Source organism: Mycena indigotica (assembly GCF_014461135.1).
Source record: "Mycena indigotica strain 171206Taipei chromosome Unknown Mind.scaff0006, whole genome shotgun sequence".
Lineage (NCBI taxonomy): Eukaryota > Fungi > Basidiomycota > Agaricomycetes > Agaricales > Mycenaceae > Mycena > Mycena indigotica.
Genome location: NW_023503005.1, coordinates 1,848,721 through 1,863,784, shown reverse-complemented (window position 1 = coordinate 1,863,784; position 15,064 = coordinate 1,848,721). Strand labels below are relative to the sequence as shown.

The 15,064-nt window shown below is 51.4% G+C and overlaps 6 protein-coding genes across 6 annotated transcripts; 3 read left to right on the top strand and 3 right to left on the bottom strand.

Annotated features, from left to right (window-relative positions):
- Positions 1-5: 5 nt before the first annotated feature.
- On the top strand, positions 6-1,181 carry MIND_00696300 (Longevity-assurance protein; the record flags this gene model as incomplete). Its single annotated transcript, XM_037363668.1, has 4 exons — positions 6-401; positions 454-744; positions 792-1,022; positions 1,080-1,181. The coding sequence occupies 4 exons, from the start codon at positions 6-8 to the stop codon at positions 1,179-1,181; spliced, it is 1,020 nt and encodes a 339-aa protein (XP_037219312.1).
- A 597-nt stretch (positions 1,182-1,778) lies between these two features.
- On the top strand, positions 1,779-3,456 carry MIND_00696200 (uncharacterized protein; the record flags this gene model as incomplete). Its single annotated transcript, XM_037363667.1, has 4 exons — positions 1,779-2,189; positions 2,239-2,616; positions 2,740-2,787; positions 2,836-3,456. 4 exons carry the CDS (start codon positions 1,779-1,781, stop codon positions 3,454-3,456), a joined length of 1,458 nt encoding a protein of 485 aa, XP_037219311.1.
- A 503-nt stretch (positions 3,457-3,959) lies between these two features.
- MIND_00696100 (uncharacterized protein) lies at positions 3,960-5,518 on the bottom strand (the record flags this gene model as incomplete). The annotated part of the gene is made up of 5 exons (XM_037363666.1): positions 3,960-4,459; positions 4,511-4,775; positions 4,820-4,965; positions 5,017-5,337; positions 5,389-5,518. 5 exons carry the CDS (start codon positions 5,516-5,518, stop codon positions 3,960-3,962), a joined length of 1,362 nt encoding a protein of 453 aa, XP_037219310.1.
- Positions 5,519-5,728: 210 nt separating this feature from the next.
- On the bottom strand, positions 5,729-6,697 carry MIND_00696000 (HMG box domain-containing protein; the record flags this gene model as incomplete). Its single annotated transcript, XM_037363665.1, has 4 exons — positions 5,729-6,037; positions 6,084-6,203; positions 6,252-6,626; positions 6,674-6,697. The coding sequence occupies 4 exons, from the start codon at positions 6,695-6,697 to the stop codon at positions 5,729-5,731; spliced, it is 828 nt and encodes a 275-aa protein (XP_037219309.1).
- A 63-nt stretch (positions 6,698-6,760) lies between these two features.
- Positions 6,761-10,156, top strand: MIND_00695900 (uncharacterized protein; the record flags this gene model as incomplete). Its single annotated transcript, XM_037363664.1, has 9 exons — positions 6,761-7,094; positions 7,153-7,387; positions 7,437-8,115; positions 8,164-8,257; positions 8,518-8,598; positions 8,651-9,162; positions 9,225-9,327; positions 9,375-10,041; positions 10,105-10,156. Exons 1-9 carry the CDS (start codon positions 6,923-6,925, stop codon positions 10,154-10,156), a joined length of 2,595 nt encoding a protein of 864 aa, XP_037219308.1. The 5' UTR covers positions 6,761-6,922.
- Positions 10,157-11,508: 1,352 nt separating this feature from the next.
- MIND_00695800 (uncharacterized protein) lies at positions 11,509-14,233 on the bottom strand (the record flags this gene model as incomplete). The annotated part of the gene is made up of 13 exons (XM_037363663.1): positions 11,509-11,715; positions 11,769-11,906; positions 11,957-12,163; positions 12,218-12,315; positions 12,365-12,434; positions 12,488-12,759; positions 12,811-13,015; positions 13,071-13,244; positions 13,294-13,620; positions 13,672-13,776; positions 13,830-13,892; positions 13,939-14,111; positions 14,167-14,233. The coding sequence occupies 13 exons, from the start codon at positions 14,231-14,233 to the stop codon at positions 11,509-11,511; spliced, it is 2,106 nt and encodes a 701-aa protein (XP_037219307.1).
- Positions 14,234-15,064: the final 831 nt, after the last annotated feature.

Genomic DNA, 15,064 nt, shown 5'->3' with positions numbered 1-15,064 from the left:
CAATTATGCTGACCCTCATTGGAGAAGGGCCTCCCCCGTACCTGGCTCCGTTCTTTACGCTGTCATATCGCATCGACCCACCTGCTAGTCCCGACTCTTTTCACGACTGGCCATACTACACAACGGGCCCCCATGACATATGGTTCATTATAACGTGTATTGCATTCATGGCCATTATCCGCGACGTCCTTCGCCTCTACGTCTTCGAACCATTTGCCGAATGGCGTCTCATGAAGAACCTGAACGAAAAACGACTGGCTGCTGGCAAGTCTGTCAAAACCAATGGCCACAACAACAGTCCTTCGAAGAAAGACCTGCAGCACATTCATAGAAGTGTCCTTCGGTTCGCAGAGCAAGGCTGGTCGGCTGTGTATTATCCTATTCAATTCATTTTTGGACTTGTGCGCCATGTTTCTTTTTCCTTACTGCGAATTTTGCTAACCACTGCTCCAGTATGTGAACTATAATCTCCCCAACCAACTCCTTACATATGCGCCATTGTGGGCCGGCTACCCTCATACAGCTATTGCCGCACCGCTCAAGTTCTACTACCTCACTCAGACCGCGTTCTACACGCACCAGATCCTAATTTTGAACGCAGAGGCGCCTCGCAAGGACCATTACCAAATGATGGCTCACCATATCATTACCGTCTTCCTAATGGGCGCCAGCTACTATTTCAACTTTACCCGCGTTGGCTCCTTCATAATGGTCTTGATGGACACTTGCGATGTATTCTTACCGGTAAGTATACTGGTGCCTTAGAAGAACGACTTACTGAGCCTCCTCAGATTGCGAAGATGGCACGTTATATGGAGGCTCGTCAAATCATCTGTGACAGTCTCTTTGGTATTTTTGTTGTGTCATGGTTCTTCACTCGACACGTCTTGTTCATGCTCGTCATCTGGTCTCTCTGGTCAGAGGCACCACACTTGATAACGCTGCAATGGGACCCAGCAAATGGACATTTTTTGAGCCGAGAATACCATTGGGTATTCCTCATTTGCCTCACTGCCTTACAGGTGTGTCCCCCGGGAGCGGAGCATTTTTCACATTTCATTGACTGTTGCTTTCTGCAGATAATTCAACTTCTCTGGTTCCAGACGATATGCCGCATAACGTGGCGGGTACTTTCGACTGGGGAGGTGGCTTCAGATGACCGCAGCGACGAGGAGAACTAGGTCAATTCACAGCTCTCCAGTTGTCATGCAACGATTCTAGTAAAAGCGTTGGACGAAGTTTCATTGACTTCGTGTAGAACTCGACTTGGTGCCTGCGGTTAGAATCGTTTGGGGAAATGCCACAGGTTTTTGCACAATCATATAGAAGGCTACTTTCAATGGCATGATTGCATCCATGCAGCAAATTGCCAGCAATTTCCTCCTCTGAGTAATGCAAATTGAATCGCTTGTTAGAGTTGTCGGGGTTGGAGGAACCAAATGTGCCGGGATGTTGAGGTCTTCACGCAACGCAACGATGAAGAGCAGACTAGGGCGCGATTACGATGACCATACCACCGGGAACCGGGTCTCCGGCCAGGAAATTTGGTGTGTCTAACGTGTCGAGAGCATGGAGTTCATTGCCAGTGGCCGTTATGAGTAAACAGCAGAAAGTGACATCCTGACGCGTCAATTATCGTTTTGAGGTGCGGCGAGTCGAACACACCAAAACCGTTATGGCAGCGAAACAGTACAATGGGTAGAACTGAGCCAAGAACTGAGCTTTGGAGCGCCCGCGTGACCGTGGTGACCGCTTTACCTTCGGCTTCAACCTTCACCATGAAATGCCTCTTGCTCTTTCTCCTTCTCGGCCCTTTCCTTGCCATCGTCGGGGCCCAGCAGGCTCCTTTCTTAGGCAACTCCCCGCCGAATCAATCGCAATCACGATCGAGCCAACCAGCGCCATCTCAGTCCAGTCAGTCGCCATCCCAGTCCAGTCAACCGGCATTTCAGTCCAGTCAATCGCCATCTCGCTCCAGTCAATTGCAATCTCAGTCCAGTCAATCGCCATCCCAGTCAAATCAATTGCCATCTCAATCCAGTCAACCGCAACCCCAATCGAGTTCGCAACCCAGCAAATACGTGGTCGCACACTTCATGGTCGGCAACACTTACCCATATACGACATCGGACTGGGTTCAAGACATCGCTGCTGCCGCATCAAGAGGGATAGATGGATTTGCCCTCAATGTGAATACCCAACATTCTATGCCAGTTCAAATCTCGCTAAACAGTGTAGGTGGGAGGCGACCCGTGGCAACCTGCGAGGCTGGCTGCGGCCTACGATGCGGCAAAGAGATTCGCTCCATCCATCAACTTCAAGCTCTTTATCTCGCTCGACATGACATCGATTCCTTGCGCAACCACAAACCATGCAAACCAACTGCGCAACTTCTATGAACCATTTCGCAACCATCCCAATCAGCTGAACTATAATGGGCGACCGCTGTTATCAACTTTCTCCGGGGAATGGTGTAGGTTCGGCATGGGAAACCTCAATGACGCCTGGAACTATGTGCTCAAAAGTAATGGAGCCCTTCCTGTCCATTTCGTTGCCTCGTTCTTCGTCGATCCTGCAAACTTTCGGGGTATGTCGTTTCTTGATGGCGCTTTCAATGTCAGTCATCTATCCTCGTTGATATGCCTCGCTGATGGAGAGAAATGAACGAAGTGGAACGCCGCTTGGCCAATGGGAAACTATAATACCAGCTGGACTCCAGACACTCAATACATATCTCAGCTAAACGGACGGACTTACATGGCAGCAGTGTCGCCCTGGTTCTTCACGGTTGGCTCGTGTATTCGTTAATGTTCTCCGTCTAATTTGTCTTGAAAGCATTATGGGACAGACAGTTGGAATAAGAACTGGATCTATCGATGCGACGACTTTCACTTTGCGCAACGTTGGGAGCTCATAGTACAAAACCGAAATTTGACTGCAATCGCACAAGTCATTAGCTGGAACGACTACGGCGAATCGCATTACGTTGGACCGATTCATGGTGCACAACCTAATTCACAAGCATGGGTCAATGGCTTCGACCACCAAGGCTGGCTTGATCTCCAAACCTACTATATCACCGCGTTCAAAACTGGTCAATATCCACCGATAACCCGCGATCGTGTTTTCCTCTGGGCAAGGCTGTACCCCGCAAACGCAAACGCGCAGGATCGTGTCGGTCGTCCGGACAACTGGCAATGGACGAAGGATATACTCTGGGGTGTGGCGATGTTGACTGCTCCAGCGCAGCTCACGGCTACTTGCGGTTCATCTAGGTTGTCGACTACCTTACCCGCTGGTTTATCCAAGTTCCAGCTTCCACTCGTCAGCACTTGCAATGTTGTCGTCACTCTCGCCCGCAGCAATTCTGTCTTTATCAACTTCGCGCCGTCTGGTTTCACTTTTAGGACTGATCCTCCGTCGTATAACTTCAACGCTTTTGTTGCTGCATCGTAAGGCACAAATGTATAGTAGTGTCAATTCATCGAGGTACCGAAAATTGATGTTGAACCCCATCGGACATCGAAATTCCGCGGTCAATTGCGACCATCTTCTTCTTCCAAAGGAGTCCAACGTAATTGCCCGAGTTGTAGTACATAGCTGGATCTGCAGGCACCTCGTAGTGCGACCAAACATGAGTAAAGAAGGCTTGTCTCGACTTGAATGGATCGGACGACCTATCGGTTGGCATTAGTCTCTTCGTGGTGTTTTTAACTGGCTCTTCCACGACAGTGGGTTCCATCGCAGGAAATACAACGTCGGCAATGGAGGCAAGGAGAACCGGTGAGGTCAGTCCAGGAGAGAGGTAATGTTGAAGGGGTTTTTGTGTCACGGCGCCAATGATGGTTATTGGGAAATGCGCATGGAGGTGCTGGATTTGGTCCCAAGAAGTCTCAAGTGGTTTTCCGACTTTGGTATGCGTGTCCCAGAGGGCCTCTTGAGTTCGGGCTGCATCATCATCATCGCCTTTTGAGGCAGCGCGAGGCATCATCCAAGTCAAGAAGGTTATCTTCGTTGGAGGGGATGGTATCTCGCAGGCAGCGGGCAATCTCGCGTGAATAGACTGCTGAGAGAGCGACGGTCAGGTTGGCAGCGGTGGATCCATAGTAAGTTGTGAATGTGGGCATGATATCGTCTGGTATGTCGAGGGAAAAGTCGAAGTAGGGCTTATTGTTGTTGATCACCCCACTGTCGACAACCTTGAATGTTGACCGGAAGACGCGGTACGGGTCGTCTGCGCCGTGGTCGTGGAAGAGATATTCTCCACTTGCAGCGGAAATTGTGCGCTGATCAGAAGGGAAAAGTTGGTTAGGGTCAACAAATTCCCTGTCGCCGCCTGAAAACGCTTCCCTCTGGGCCCAGTCCGTGGTCCGTATGGTGTGGAGCTGCACAGAGATGCGCGACATCGTCGTAGAACCTGCTGTGCCTCTGACGAACACCCTGCCTTTCAGCTTTTGCCCTGCATTAGCGTTAACCGGCGAACTTGAAGGCACACAGAAAGCAAATAAACCTTTCTGCACAACGTTTCCATGGTCTAATTTGATGCTCGCAACATAAACAGACCTTTCGGCCGCGGGAAAACACCTTTCCCTGCGTTCCATATCTTTTTGCACAGCGGGAAGCTCTTGATGCAGGGTGTTGGTTTTATCTATGAAGTGCTCTGTAGCGACGAACGGTCGAGCCTCCTTGGTTGGCTTCAACTTCGCAAACCTTGGGACAAAGTTTGTGTGCCCAGCATGTTTTTCAACGATGCTCCCGTCTGCAAATGTCACGATCTGGAAGTTGTCAACGGTTTGCGATTGATTAGAGAATTGCTTACTGCCACGTAGTGATAACCCAGATCGGAGTCTGCATGTCCTCTTATCGGCCCACCGCTTGACCCACCCCTACGATTGGGGACAGCAGGAGGAAAATTGACTGCTGGAGAGACAACTACGAACGGAGTGACTTGTGGCTTGGTGAAGTCTGCAGAGCAATGAGGTCAAATTGACGATTGAATGATTCCTTACTACTCACCTTGATCGTCTCCGAACAAAGTCCTCTCAGTGGTCCATGTTTTGCGCTGTTCGGCCTTGACGATCCAGAATGCAGGGTCGCTCATTGTGTGGTCATACGCGGTGTAGTTATAGACAGTCTCCTTGTCTTGAGAGCGGGTTTGGAACATCCAGGGGTCTGCGGAGTCCGGTCGCGTCTGGTTGTCAGCTTTGACGATTTGCGGCAGTTGTGCGCCACGACGGAGATGCTTGACCTCGGCGAACTCATCGAGGCTGAGACGGAGCGCAACGGAAGCAACTTTGCTGGCGCAGTTCGCAGGAGCGACCTTGATACGCAACTCCCCTAGCCATGTTCAGATTGTTCATGAACTACACTTGAGTTCAACCTATGTACCATGGGAAGTCGTCTCAGGGGCAAGATCTTCTGCTCGCACCCATGCTTGGACGCGACAATTGCTGGTTGATAATGGTTCGCTGTTGGCAAGTCCTAGAGAAAGTGATATTACGAAGGCAGCAAGCTTCATATTGGTGGGAAAATGGGGGTCATCATGGTGAAAGTTTAAATAACAAGTTTAGGCGCTTATTCAAGTGTAACCAAGGCGGGATAGAATCAGACTATGAGATCTGACAACGGATAAGACAATACAATTCAGGGAATTAGCCCAAGATGGTACAGAGGCAAGGAAAGGAAAGTAAACTAAAGCAACAGTAGTTATATAAGATAACTTAGCTATTCATGCTTTGCCTGATTTCTTCTTTTTCTTGTCCTTTTCGACGATCTTTTCCACCTTCTCGACCTTTGGTTTTTTGGCTGGAGGTGGCGGAGGGGACTCTTCCTCTTCGTCGTCGTCTTCTTCTTCTTCTTCCTCCTCCTCCTCGGATGATGATGACGAATCTGTTGTAGCTGTTACCAGTGCTGCAACAGGATGATCGTCTTCGTCTTCGTCTTCATCTTCCTCTTCCTCTGATGACTCAATGACAGGGGCAGAAACCGGTGCTGCTGCCTTGTCAACTTTGGATTTTCGACGCCGAGTCTTCTTTTCCTAAAAGGACTATAAGAACAAAAAGCTGTTAGAATGAAACACGTACGGCAAGCGCCGCAGCCACTTGGGCATCGGCACGAGCGACTTCTTCAGGCGAACGCGCGTCGTACGCGTTTTTCTCTTGTTGGTACTTTTCTTTAAGCTGCTGCATCTTAACAGTGTATACCTGGTCACGCGTCAAACGCGAAACAAGTAAAGTTTGGAGTCAACAAACCGCCTTTTTTTCCTCTGACATGTCCGACCATTGCGTTTTGATCATATTGAGCAGATCCGTATTGTTCAGCTCTGGATACTTTTCCTTCAACGGCTTGCGTATCTCGTTTTGGAAGAGGAGATATGACGACGCTGGTCGCTTTGGGGCGTTCGGGTCCTTTTTCTTCGTTGCCCTTTTGCGCTTGCCATTCGTAGCTTCCCCCACCTCTTCAACAGCACCAGATTTCCGTTTCACAGTCCCAGCCTCGTGTCCACCCACCAAATCAGCAAACTGTTCAGCATACTTGGCACATTCGAGCATTGCAGCCGCGGCAGCAGCAAAACTATCGTGTGAAGCCTTGAAAGTGGCAGCGGCATTATGTAGTCCTTTGGCCATCTAGCAAGCATTAAACACCGAAATATCTGAGAAATAAAGGGACGCACCTGGGCCCGTTGTGAATCGCTCATCGAAAATTGAGACAAGTTGATGATGAAGGGTCACGCGTGACGCAAAGTCAAGCTCATTGTGTTGCTTTGAAACCTCACAGCGAGAAGGGCTTGTCGCCAGCGTCCTCTCGGTTGACCGCGAGCTCGTTTCCCTGTGTGCATCGAGGTTGTTTAGCCAGCATCCCGCTTGCTACCACCAGGAGCGTACTCTACATAAGAAAAAAAAGCAGTCGAGAGCCCTCATTAATGGAGTCGAGCATATACAGCCCTTGGCTGGCCCACGACCTTCCTCAATCCGTTCATCGCTCGCCGCCGACACAGGAGTGGCCGAAACCGCAAACTGCTCCAACAGCAGGCCCCAGTCAGACCCCCCATCACGGTACCGCTCTCGACTTGCCTGTCGACTTTGACTTGGCCAGTGAGTCGCCTTTGCCCGGTAGATTGGTTTGGATGCGTACTGAACCGCGTCTTTTCAGGTACTTCCCCATCGACCCCGTCATTCACATCACCATCGTCGGCCCAATCCGGATACGGCTTTTATCCGAACTCGTTTCACAGCCAGGGTTCATTCTACTCAACGTGGCCGTCCTCCCAACCACCACAACCCTCGGATTCCATTCCGCTGTCGAGTTATTCCACTCTAAATGGCGCAACGACGACAAGCACGGTTCCATCTAGCGCACCGCCGCAGAATGGCACGATGATGATTGAGTGAGTGGTTGTCGGTTTCGTCGGCAGCATAACTCTGACTGGTATCTAGTCCGGTCCTGACAACTATGAATGGCTCCGCGGCCGCTGGGTCTAATGGCAGCTACCCTCCAGCAAGTTACACAACACAAGCACCTTCCAATCCTCAGCAACGAATGTATTACCCTACTCCAACTCTCAGTTATTACCTTAACCAGCATCATCAACAACAGCAACAGCAGCAGCAACAACAGCAACAGCAATCTCAACAACAAGGCACACTGTCTCCTCATGCCCTTCATGCCCCTTCCTCTACCGCTCATTTCTCAAACTTCTTCCAACCGCAAGCCTCAGGACCCAGATTATTGCAACCATCTCCTGTTGTTTCACACTCCCTCATACCGCCTTCGCAACCGCCTTCACAAACAGGTTCCTCTCCCCAGGAACGTAAGGCGGCTTTGTTAAATGCCATACGTCCCTTCCTCTTGCCTAAAGCCTTCAGCGGTGCCCCCGCTGTAGCCACGCTGTCTGCCCGGATTGCCGAATACGGTGTTGCCGAAGTAGACGCAGCCACGAGGATGGAGATACTGACCAAGATACGAGACCATGCGGGCAACCATTACTTTCGGGCCTGGGTAGACAACCAAACGGCAATCGACATTACACGTGAATGGCTCAAGGCGGCTTTCACGGCAAGCCGAGAGGAGGGTGGTGATGAGGCACTGGTGGAGACTATCATGCCTCTCCTACATGTGCGTGGAATTGACTTTCAGTGGTTGCGCCACACTCAACTGGAGTAGATCATCGATCGGCTTCCAATGACTGTGACCTCTCTGCAGTCATCCAAGCTTGGTAAACTGGTTGTCCGGCTCGTCAAGGACCCCCCTAGTCCCGGTGAGTTTTCCCCCATTTCCCCCCCGTCAACTCGCGTATACTGCTTCGACATTGCGTGGACTGACTTTCAGTCGCCGCTTACACCTGTCGTCGCGTTTCGAGATTTGCTAGTCTCTTACTTCACCTTGAGAGTCGTAATAAAGTCGGGATCGCATGTATCTAACTGTCTTTTTGCATGTTCTCTCCCCACCCTCCCCTCCATAAACGATGCGAAACGAAACAAAAAAACGAATGCGATAAAAACGAATTTGGTCAACCAGCCATCAAGGATATGGCATCCAACGTGGAACGACGATGGCGACAGCTTGTGACCGAGCAAGGGTCAGAAGCACCTGCGGACGGTAATATCGTCAAGCCGATCTCGTTAATCTTGTGTCTCATTCCCCTCCTTAGACCCTAAATCGAAAAAGAGGAAGCTTAGTGATTTGCCTGCGCGTAGTGCTCCGCCGCTGAAGAAGACGGCGGTGGGCAATGTCAAACCTGCGGTCAAAAAAGAGCTTGTTGCTTCATCCTCCAGCAAGTCTGCGTCTTCAAAGGATGCGAAGTCCGACTCGTCGTTCTTCTCTGCGCCTAAGCCAAAGCCGAAACTTCCGAGCTTCAAGAAAGCACCACCAGCGCCGCCACCCAGTGTTAAGAAAGACGACACCAACATTGCCCAGCCGAGCGCAATCGATCCATTCCAAGAAGCGCTGAAGTCGATGAAGACGCGGAAGGGATCACCACTACCTAATGCTGTATCGGCACAGTCACCCGCGAGCTCGGAACCGAGCACCTCTTCAACACCGTTACCAGGGTTTACCAAACTTGGAAAGCGGAAAAAGACGGTCACGTGGGCGCCTGATGGTAAGCTGGAGTCGATCCGGCTCATTGAACGAGCGATATACGGCGACGAGAATGATCATGAAGTCAGCGTCATTCGTTTTCCGTACTATACTGTTTTTGATGTCCTTTCTTTTTGCGTTATTAGGGGGGAATGCTTCACGCGAGTCTTCGTGACCTTGATCGCATGGAGGGTTCTACTATGCACATGCACCTGTTTGAGGAGGTTTTGGACTGGACTGAACCAATACGTACGTGACCAAAATTGCGATCTCAGTTGACGAATAACACCCTACAGCACTTGAACTATCAGCCTTACCTGATCTGGAACGGGGGTCGGGAAGCCAGGAGAAGGCGACGCAGGAGTTGCGAGAGCAGACTGCACTGATCTCGTTGTACATGTCTACTGCGTCTATCCCGGACTCACCCGCGGAGCCTGCACACGTGTTGGCGGACGAGGAAATCGACAAGGACGTGCGTGAAATGACAACGGGGCCGGATGTTGACCAGGTGTTCTGGAGTTCGCCTCCAATACCGATGCTGGACGTGACCTCGTCGGTGGCGGACCTGGTTGGGCAGCTGGCCAGCACCAGCAACAGCAACGACCTCAATCAGGTCGCGGCGGGTTTGATGACCGATGCTGCTGCCGTGATCCCACAAGAGCAGATCCAGCATCTGCTTGCACAACTGTCGTCGGGAATGCAGACTGCGCCCCCGCCAGCGCTGGCTCCACCATATGGCGATTGGTCGGCGCTTAACCAGTTTACCGCAGATTACGCGCAAGGCCAGACATTCCACGACGATGGTGGAGACCGTAACGGGTGGCCATCTGGTCGTGGCGGTGCTCGTGGCCGGGGTCGGGGGCGGGGACGGGGCGGCATGGGCGGCGGCGGCGGCCCTGAGGACTTTAGACACTCTAACCGTGACAACAAAAGAAAACTTTGCAATTTCTTTGCAGCAGGAAGGCGAGCATATTTGCCCAAATGAGCTAAAAAATGAAGCTGATCAAAGTGTATTGCCTTTTTTAGATGCCGATATGGCGATCATTGCGATTATAGCCATGATTTGTCGGAGCAATGAATGGGACGCGTTTTGCTGTATCTGTACTTGGCATAGGCATAAAGCATGGGTTTCGTGTGGGGTTGTAGTCGTTAGATCCAACTACGAACGATTTTTTAGTGAATGCAGGATGTCAATCGATGTCACTTTGTGACGCAGTCACGGTTCTCTGCTTTCCTTCGAATACCATCTAACTTCCGGCCATCGCCCTCTGAATAATTTTCTAGCCTCAATGTAGAACCACGTCTCAATTACAAAGAGCCGGATGACAATCAGCCGCGCCTTTTCCGCTTCAAAAGTCTTAGACTTTCTGTGATTTATAAATTCCTTGCTCCCGCAAAGGTAAACCAAACGCCATGCTGTACCTCCACCCGTACTACCAGCCCGGCTCCCAGCTCACTGTCAACCTCCGGTCGTGCATCGACGACAAAATCGAATACAATGTTGAAGTCACAGTGGCGAAGGCCCTGACACCCTTTACAATGAGTCAAGTCCTTGTGGTCGACGTGAACCCGCCGATACCAGACATACTGCCCGCTGCGACTGCTAGCTTTATCCTTAAGGTGTTCGATCCCCGTTTCGTGCAACATAGAAGTGGCACAAAGAACAGTGCCCCCCATCCGTGGACACTCGCGGCCGAAACGACCGCTGCCCGCCGTCGACAATTCGGCGCTGAGACACACACTTTCCTCCCGACCTGGTGGCCAGACGACAACGATGCGGCTGGCTGGGAGGAATACTACTACCACAACCTGCAGGCAATGTTCCGCAACGAACTCGAGGCGTACGACCGCCTGCTGCCGCTGCAGGGACGGGCCATCCCGATCTGCTATGCCCATGGCACACTTGTAAATTCTGCGCGTTCCCAGCGCCTTGTCGCTCCCCCAGTCCTCCTTCTCTCCTATATCACGGGACCGAATCTCCGCTGCATCCAGGCGGCCCGCGTCGCCTCCCACGTTGGCCGGGGGCTCATCGACACGATCCGCGCGTTCGGGGTCCATGGTGTCATCCACGACGATCTGCGTCCAGAAAATGTCCTCCTCTCATCAGCCGAGCGGCCGTCACAGGCGGTCGTGATCGATTTTGGCAATGCCCAGCTGCGGGAGGACGAGAGCGACGAAGAGTGGGACTGGACGGTGCAAGAAAATGCGGAACCGCGAGTGATGGAGATGATTTTGGACAAATTGGGCATTAGCCATTCAGATTTCGACGACTCGGATTCGGATTAAGTGAACTCATTCAGGTTTAAAATGTATTTGTAGTTGGTATGTATTTCTATGATCCTCTTCGTCACGTGTGCTCCAGACGCCCACAAATCATGCAGTAATAAATTATCATTTTGCACATTCAAAGTCAATACAAGGTTCGTCAATTTACATCATCCCATTTTCCATATGCATTTTGCCGTTCCCGTTCATCATCGGCTTTTCCATCATGTCGTCCATCGGTTTCTCGCACATGCAGCTCATTTCGCGGTCCTTGACATAGTCAACAAGGACTTGGCCAACAGACTTGTAGTTCGGCGCGATCATGGCGAACTTGCTCAGTTCAAAGTCGCTTGGTCGCCCGTTCCAGAGGATCTGCGTGTTGTTAAGCAAACAGAAGAGAAAGGACAGGAAGCAGTGGAACGAACCTCGCAGTCCTCCAGGGGCCGCATGACTCCGCAGGCGCTGCACTTGCGCCAGTCGCCTCGGCAGGGGAGCCAGGTCAGGCAGGCATGGCATTGAGATTGGTAGCGGTCCTGAGCCTTATACTTGACGGGGTCCCATTCCTGCATCGGAGATCAAAAGAGTGCCAAGAGCGAGAGAATCGGAGACTAACCAGCATCGGCCCGAAGCCACGGTATTCGCCCTCATATCGGAAGGGGAAGCCGAGGATGTACCCTGGCCCAGCAGCCAAAGCCTCGTCCTTGACCTTCTCAGAGAATGCGATCAGGTCGTCGACAACCTCTTGCGGCACAGTCTTGTTGAGGTCCAGGGGCATAAGTTTGGCAGTGCAGTATTCTGCGACTTTGACCCAGTCCGGGACCTAGATTATCATTGATTAGATGGCTAACTTGCAATATCTTTGATAGCCGCGGACCTGCGAACCCCAGAGCCATTTGGTCGCGTAACTAGCGAAGTTCTTGAGATCGACGGTGAACGCCGTACGAGGAAGACCATATCGGGGGAGCGCGTGACCTGGATTGAGTTGAGTATCAATAGAGAGAGTGGAAACAGAGACTCTTACCCAGCATGATGGTCCACAAAAAGCCGATGCGCGGACCCAGCAACGGGTGCATGAACGTGAGGTAAAGGAACTGGGCGCTGAGTAAGAGGTTTGTCCGGGTATGGTTAGGGAAAAACCACGTACTTGGTTCATTTGGTTAAGAGATGGAACAGCAGCCGCACAGTAATCATCGTACTGCTTCCATACAGCAATGCGCTCTTCTTCTGTCTTGGTCTTGAGCGCCGCGGCGGTCAATTCAGCGGCAAAGGTTGTAGAGGCCATGCCCGCATTGATGCCAGGGCTGAGGAGCGGGTTCGTGAAGCCGATTCCATCTCCGATCGTTACCCAACCCGGGCCCGAAACGACCTGAGACTGGTAGGTGAGCTGCTTACGAATGTACCATGTCGTTCCGGGACCTTTTGGCGTGAGATTGAGAAGTCGTACACAATTAAATCAAAAGAACATACCGTGGTAATCCGGGAGCAGCGTAAAGTGGCGCATAACGTCTCCCAATTTCTTGTACTTTTTGGTGATGAAGTTGAATCGCCGTTCAGCATCGACGCTTCCGTAGCTGGCCAGGTCTGCGGGATAGGCGGTATCGTCTCGGCAGGCGTAACCGATGCTCCAAATCCACTTCATCTTGCAGCCAAACATTTCACACAACTCGGCGCTCTATGGAAATTCCCACGATCAGAGATATGCCGAACAGAAGTAGAAACCATCTTACGGAGGGAAGCTCGTCGTGTGGGGTACCCAGCTCGGCATGATCCAGCATATAGTTGATCATGTCAAGGAGACCAGCCATAGGCGAATCGTGCCAGGACAGCATGCGGATTAGGTACATCCATCCCTCAGGGAAGCAAATGTGGCTGGTATGGCCACCCTCAAAGCCTTCAAGTTCCTACAAGACAGAGTCAGACTACAAATGGACTGGGTGAGTTATAGCAAACCTTAGGAACTTCATTTTCGTTCGTGCCCTCCCAGTAAGCGAAGAATGCATCCGTGTTGAAGTTCTCGAACCGGCGGAGACGGGCTGCCTTGCTTGCGTATTGACGGAAGCGGCCTGTGCCATCGACCACGAGGGGAGATTTTGCAACAACAGTTTGGGTCTTGTCAGATTGACGAATGATTGGTACAGTGTCGCCTTCCTGAGAAAGAACGGTGTTCTGGATGTCCGCTGCGTGTCCATGCCAGACATTGACACCCAGGCGTTGAGCGAAGACAGTGAAGACAAGCTCTGACATGGAGCGCTGGAGTTGATAGCCCGGGGCCAAGAACTTGTGCGAATCGTCAGTTCCCTAGCATTAGTAACATGCAGGTCTACGCACTGGTGGAGGCCCATTGTTGCACCAGGCAGTATACGCATCGGGATCGTTGCGGTCCAAGAAGAAGAATTCCAGTCCACTATGCAAACCGAAGAAACGGAGAAGGTACTGATAACAGAGTTAGAACTGGATCAAATCAAACGAGAGGAACATCAACTTACATCTGCCGCCATACCGGCTGACTTTGTCCATTGTGCGAAATGAGGAAGTGTGGATTCGCCGATCTATAATTGTTGAACGTGCTATCAACTGCGAAGGGGAACAACTAACCTTCCATTGGGGCCTAGCAGCTTTTTCGAAGAGCGAGATGTTCAACTTCGCCTCCGGATGGACTTTTCGCGCGTGAATCGCGTACATAAGACCGTGGATACCACCACCGACGATGGTTACATCGTTTTCGGCAGCGGGCTCGCTGTGAGCATTGCCCGAGTTGAGCAACTCGGCTGTAGCATCCAAGTTGAGCATCTGCACCGACTTCCAGAGCCAGGGTCGACTCACTTTCAGTCCAGTTGGGGTTGGCTGCCTGACGGTCGCGGAAAGTGGTCTTTGGGAGGATAAAAGGCATGCTGAGCGAGTACGGGGGTCCGAAGGTGGTAGTAGATGCATTTTGACGGGCCCTTTTTATGCAACCACCAAAAATACAGTAGTAATCTGGATTGGACGAAAGAGTTTCCAGTCACAGGTGTTTATGGTGGCCGATCGAGTTCAAGCTTGTCAAGCTCGATTCAACGAGTGATTGCCGAGATTGATGGAACCCATTTTTGGTTGAAAGGCTTCAACCGTGGGCGGAAACAGATTCCAGGTCAGGCCGGTCAGGAGCGTGGGGTTGCTTATGGCTCCAGCCGTGTACAAACCCAGTTACTAAGGGGTCACGTGTGTGGTGCTTTTGGGCGTCTCTCGCGCCCTGGATAATTGAAATCTTACTGTTGAGATAGATACGGAACACGATGAAACTAGTCCAGACCAAGCAAAAACCGTCAATTATCGGCGGAGAGAGCCACGAACACCGACAAACAATAGCTTATGACTTTGCTTCCCGCACCTCGCGAGGGTAAACGGAGAAAAATCAACGATGATTGAATTTACACATGTTGAGGCCAATTCCCGAGGCTTCGGCTAGGAAATCGTTTGTGAATACTGCTCACAATCTAGCCGTCCACCAGAGATTTTCGCTGACAAGGTTCAGATGTTGAGAGTAAGCAATATTCCCGCCTCAAGCCTATTTGTCGATGGAATGTGTCTGAACCGTGACCTGCACCTGTCTAGTGTCAAGAAGGCCTAGGGGGTTGTACATATCAGACAACCAGCCCTGATACCGGGAGACAAACGAGATAGATATCAACAGCGACTCCAGGGGTACGTCGGCGGAGGGGATACATAAACGCCGGTGCCTTCA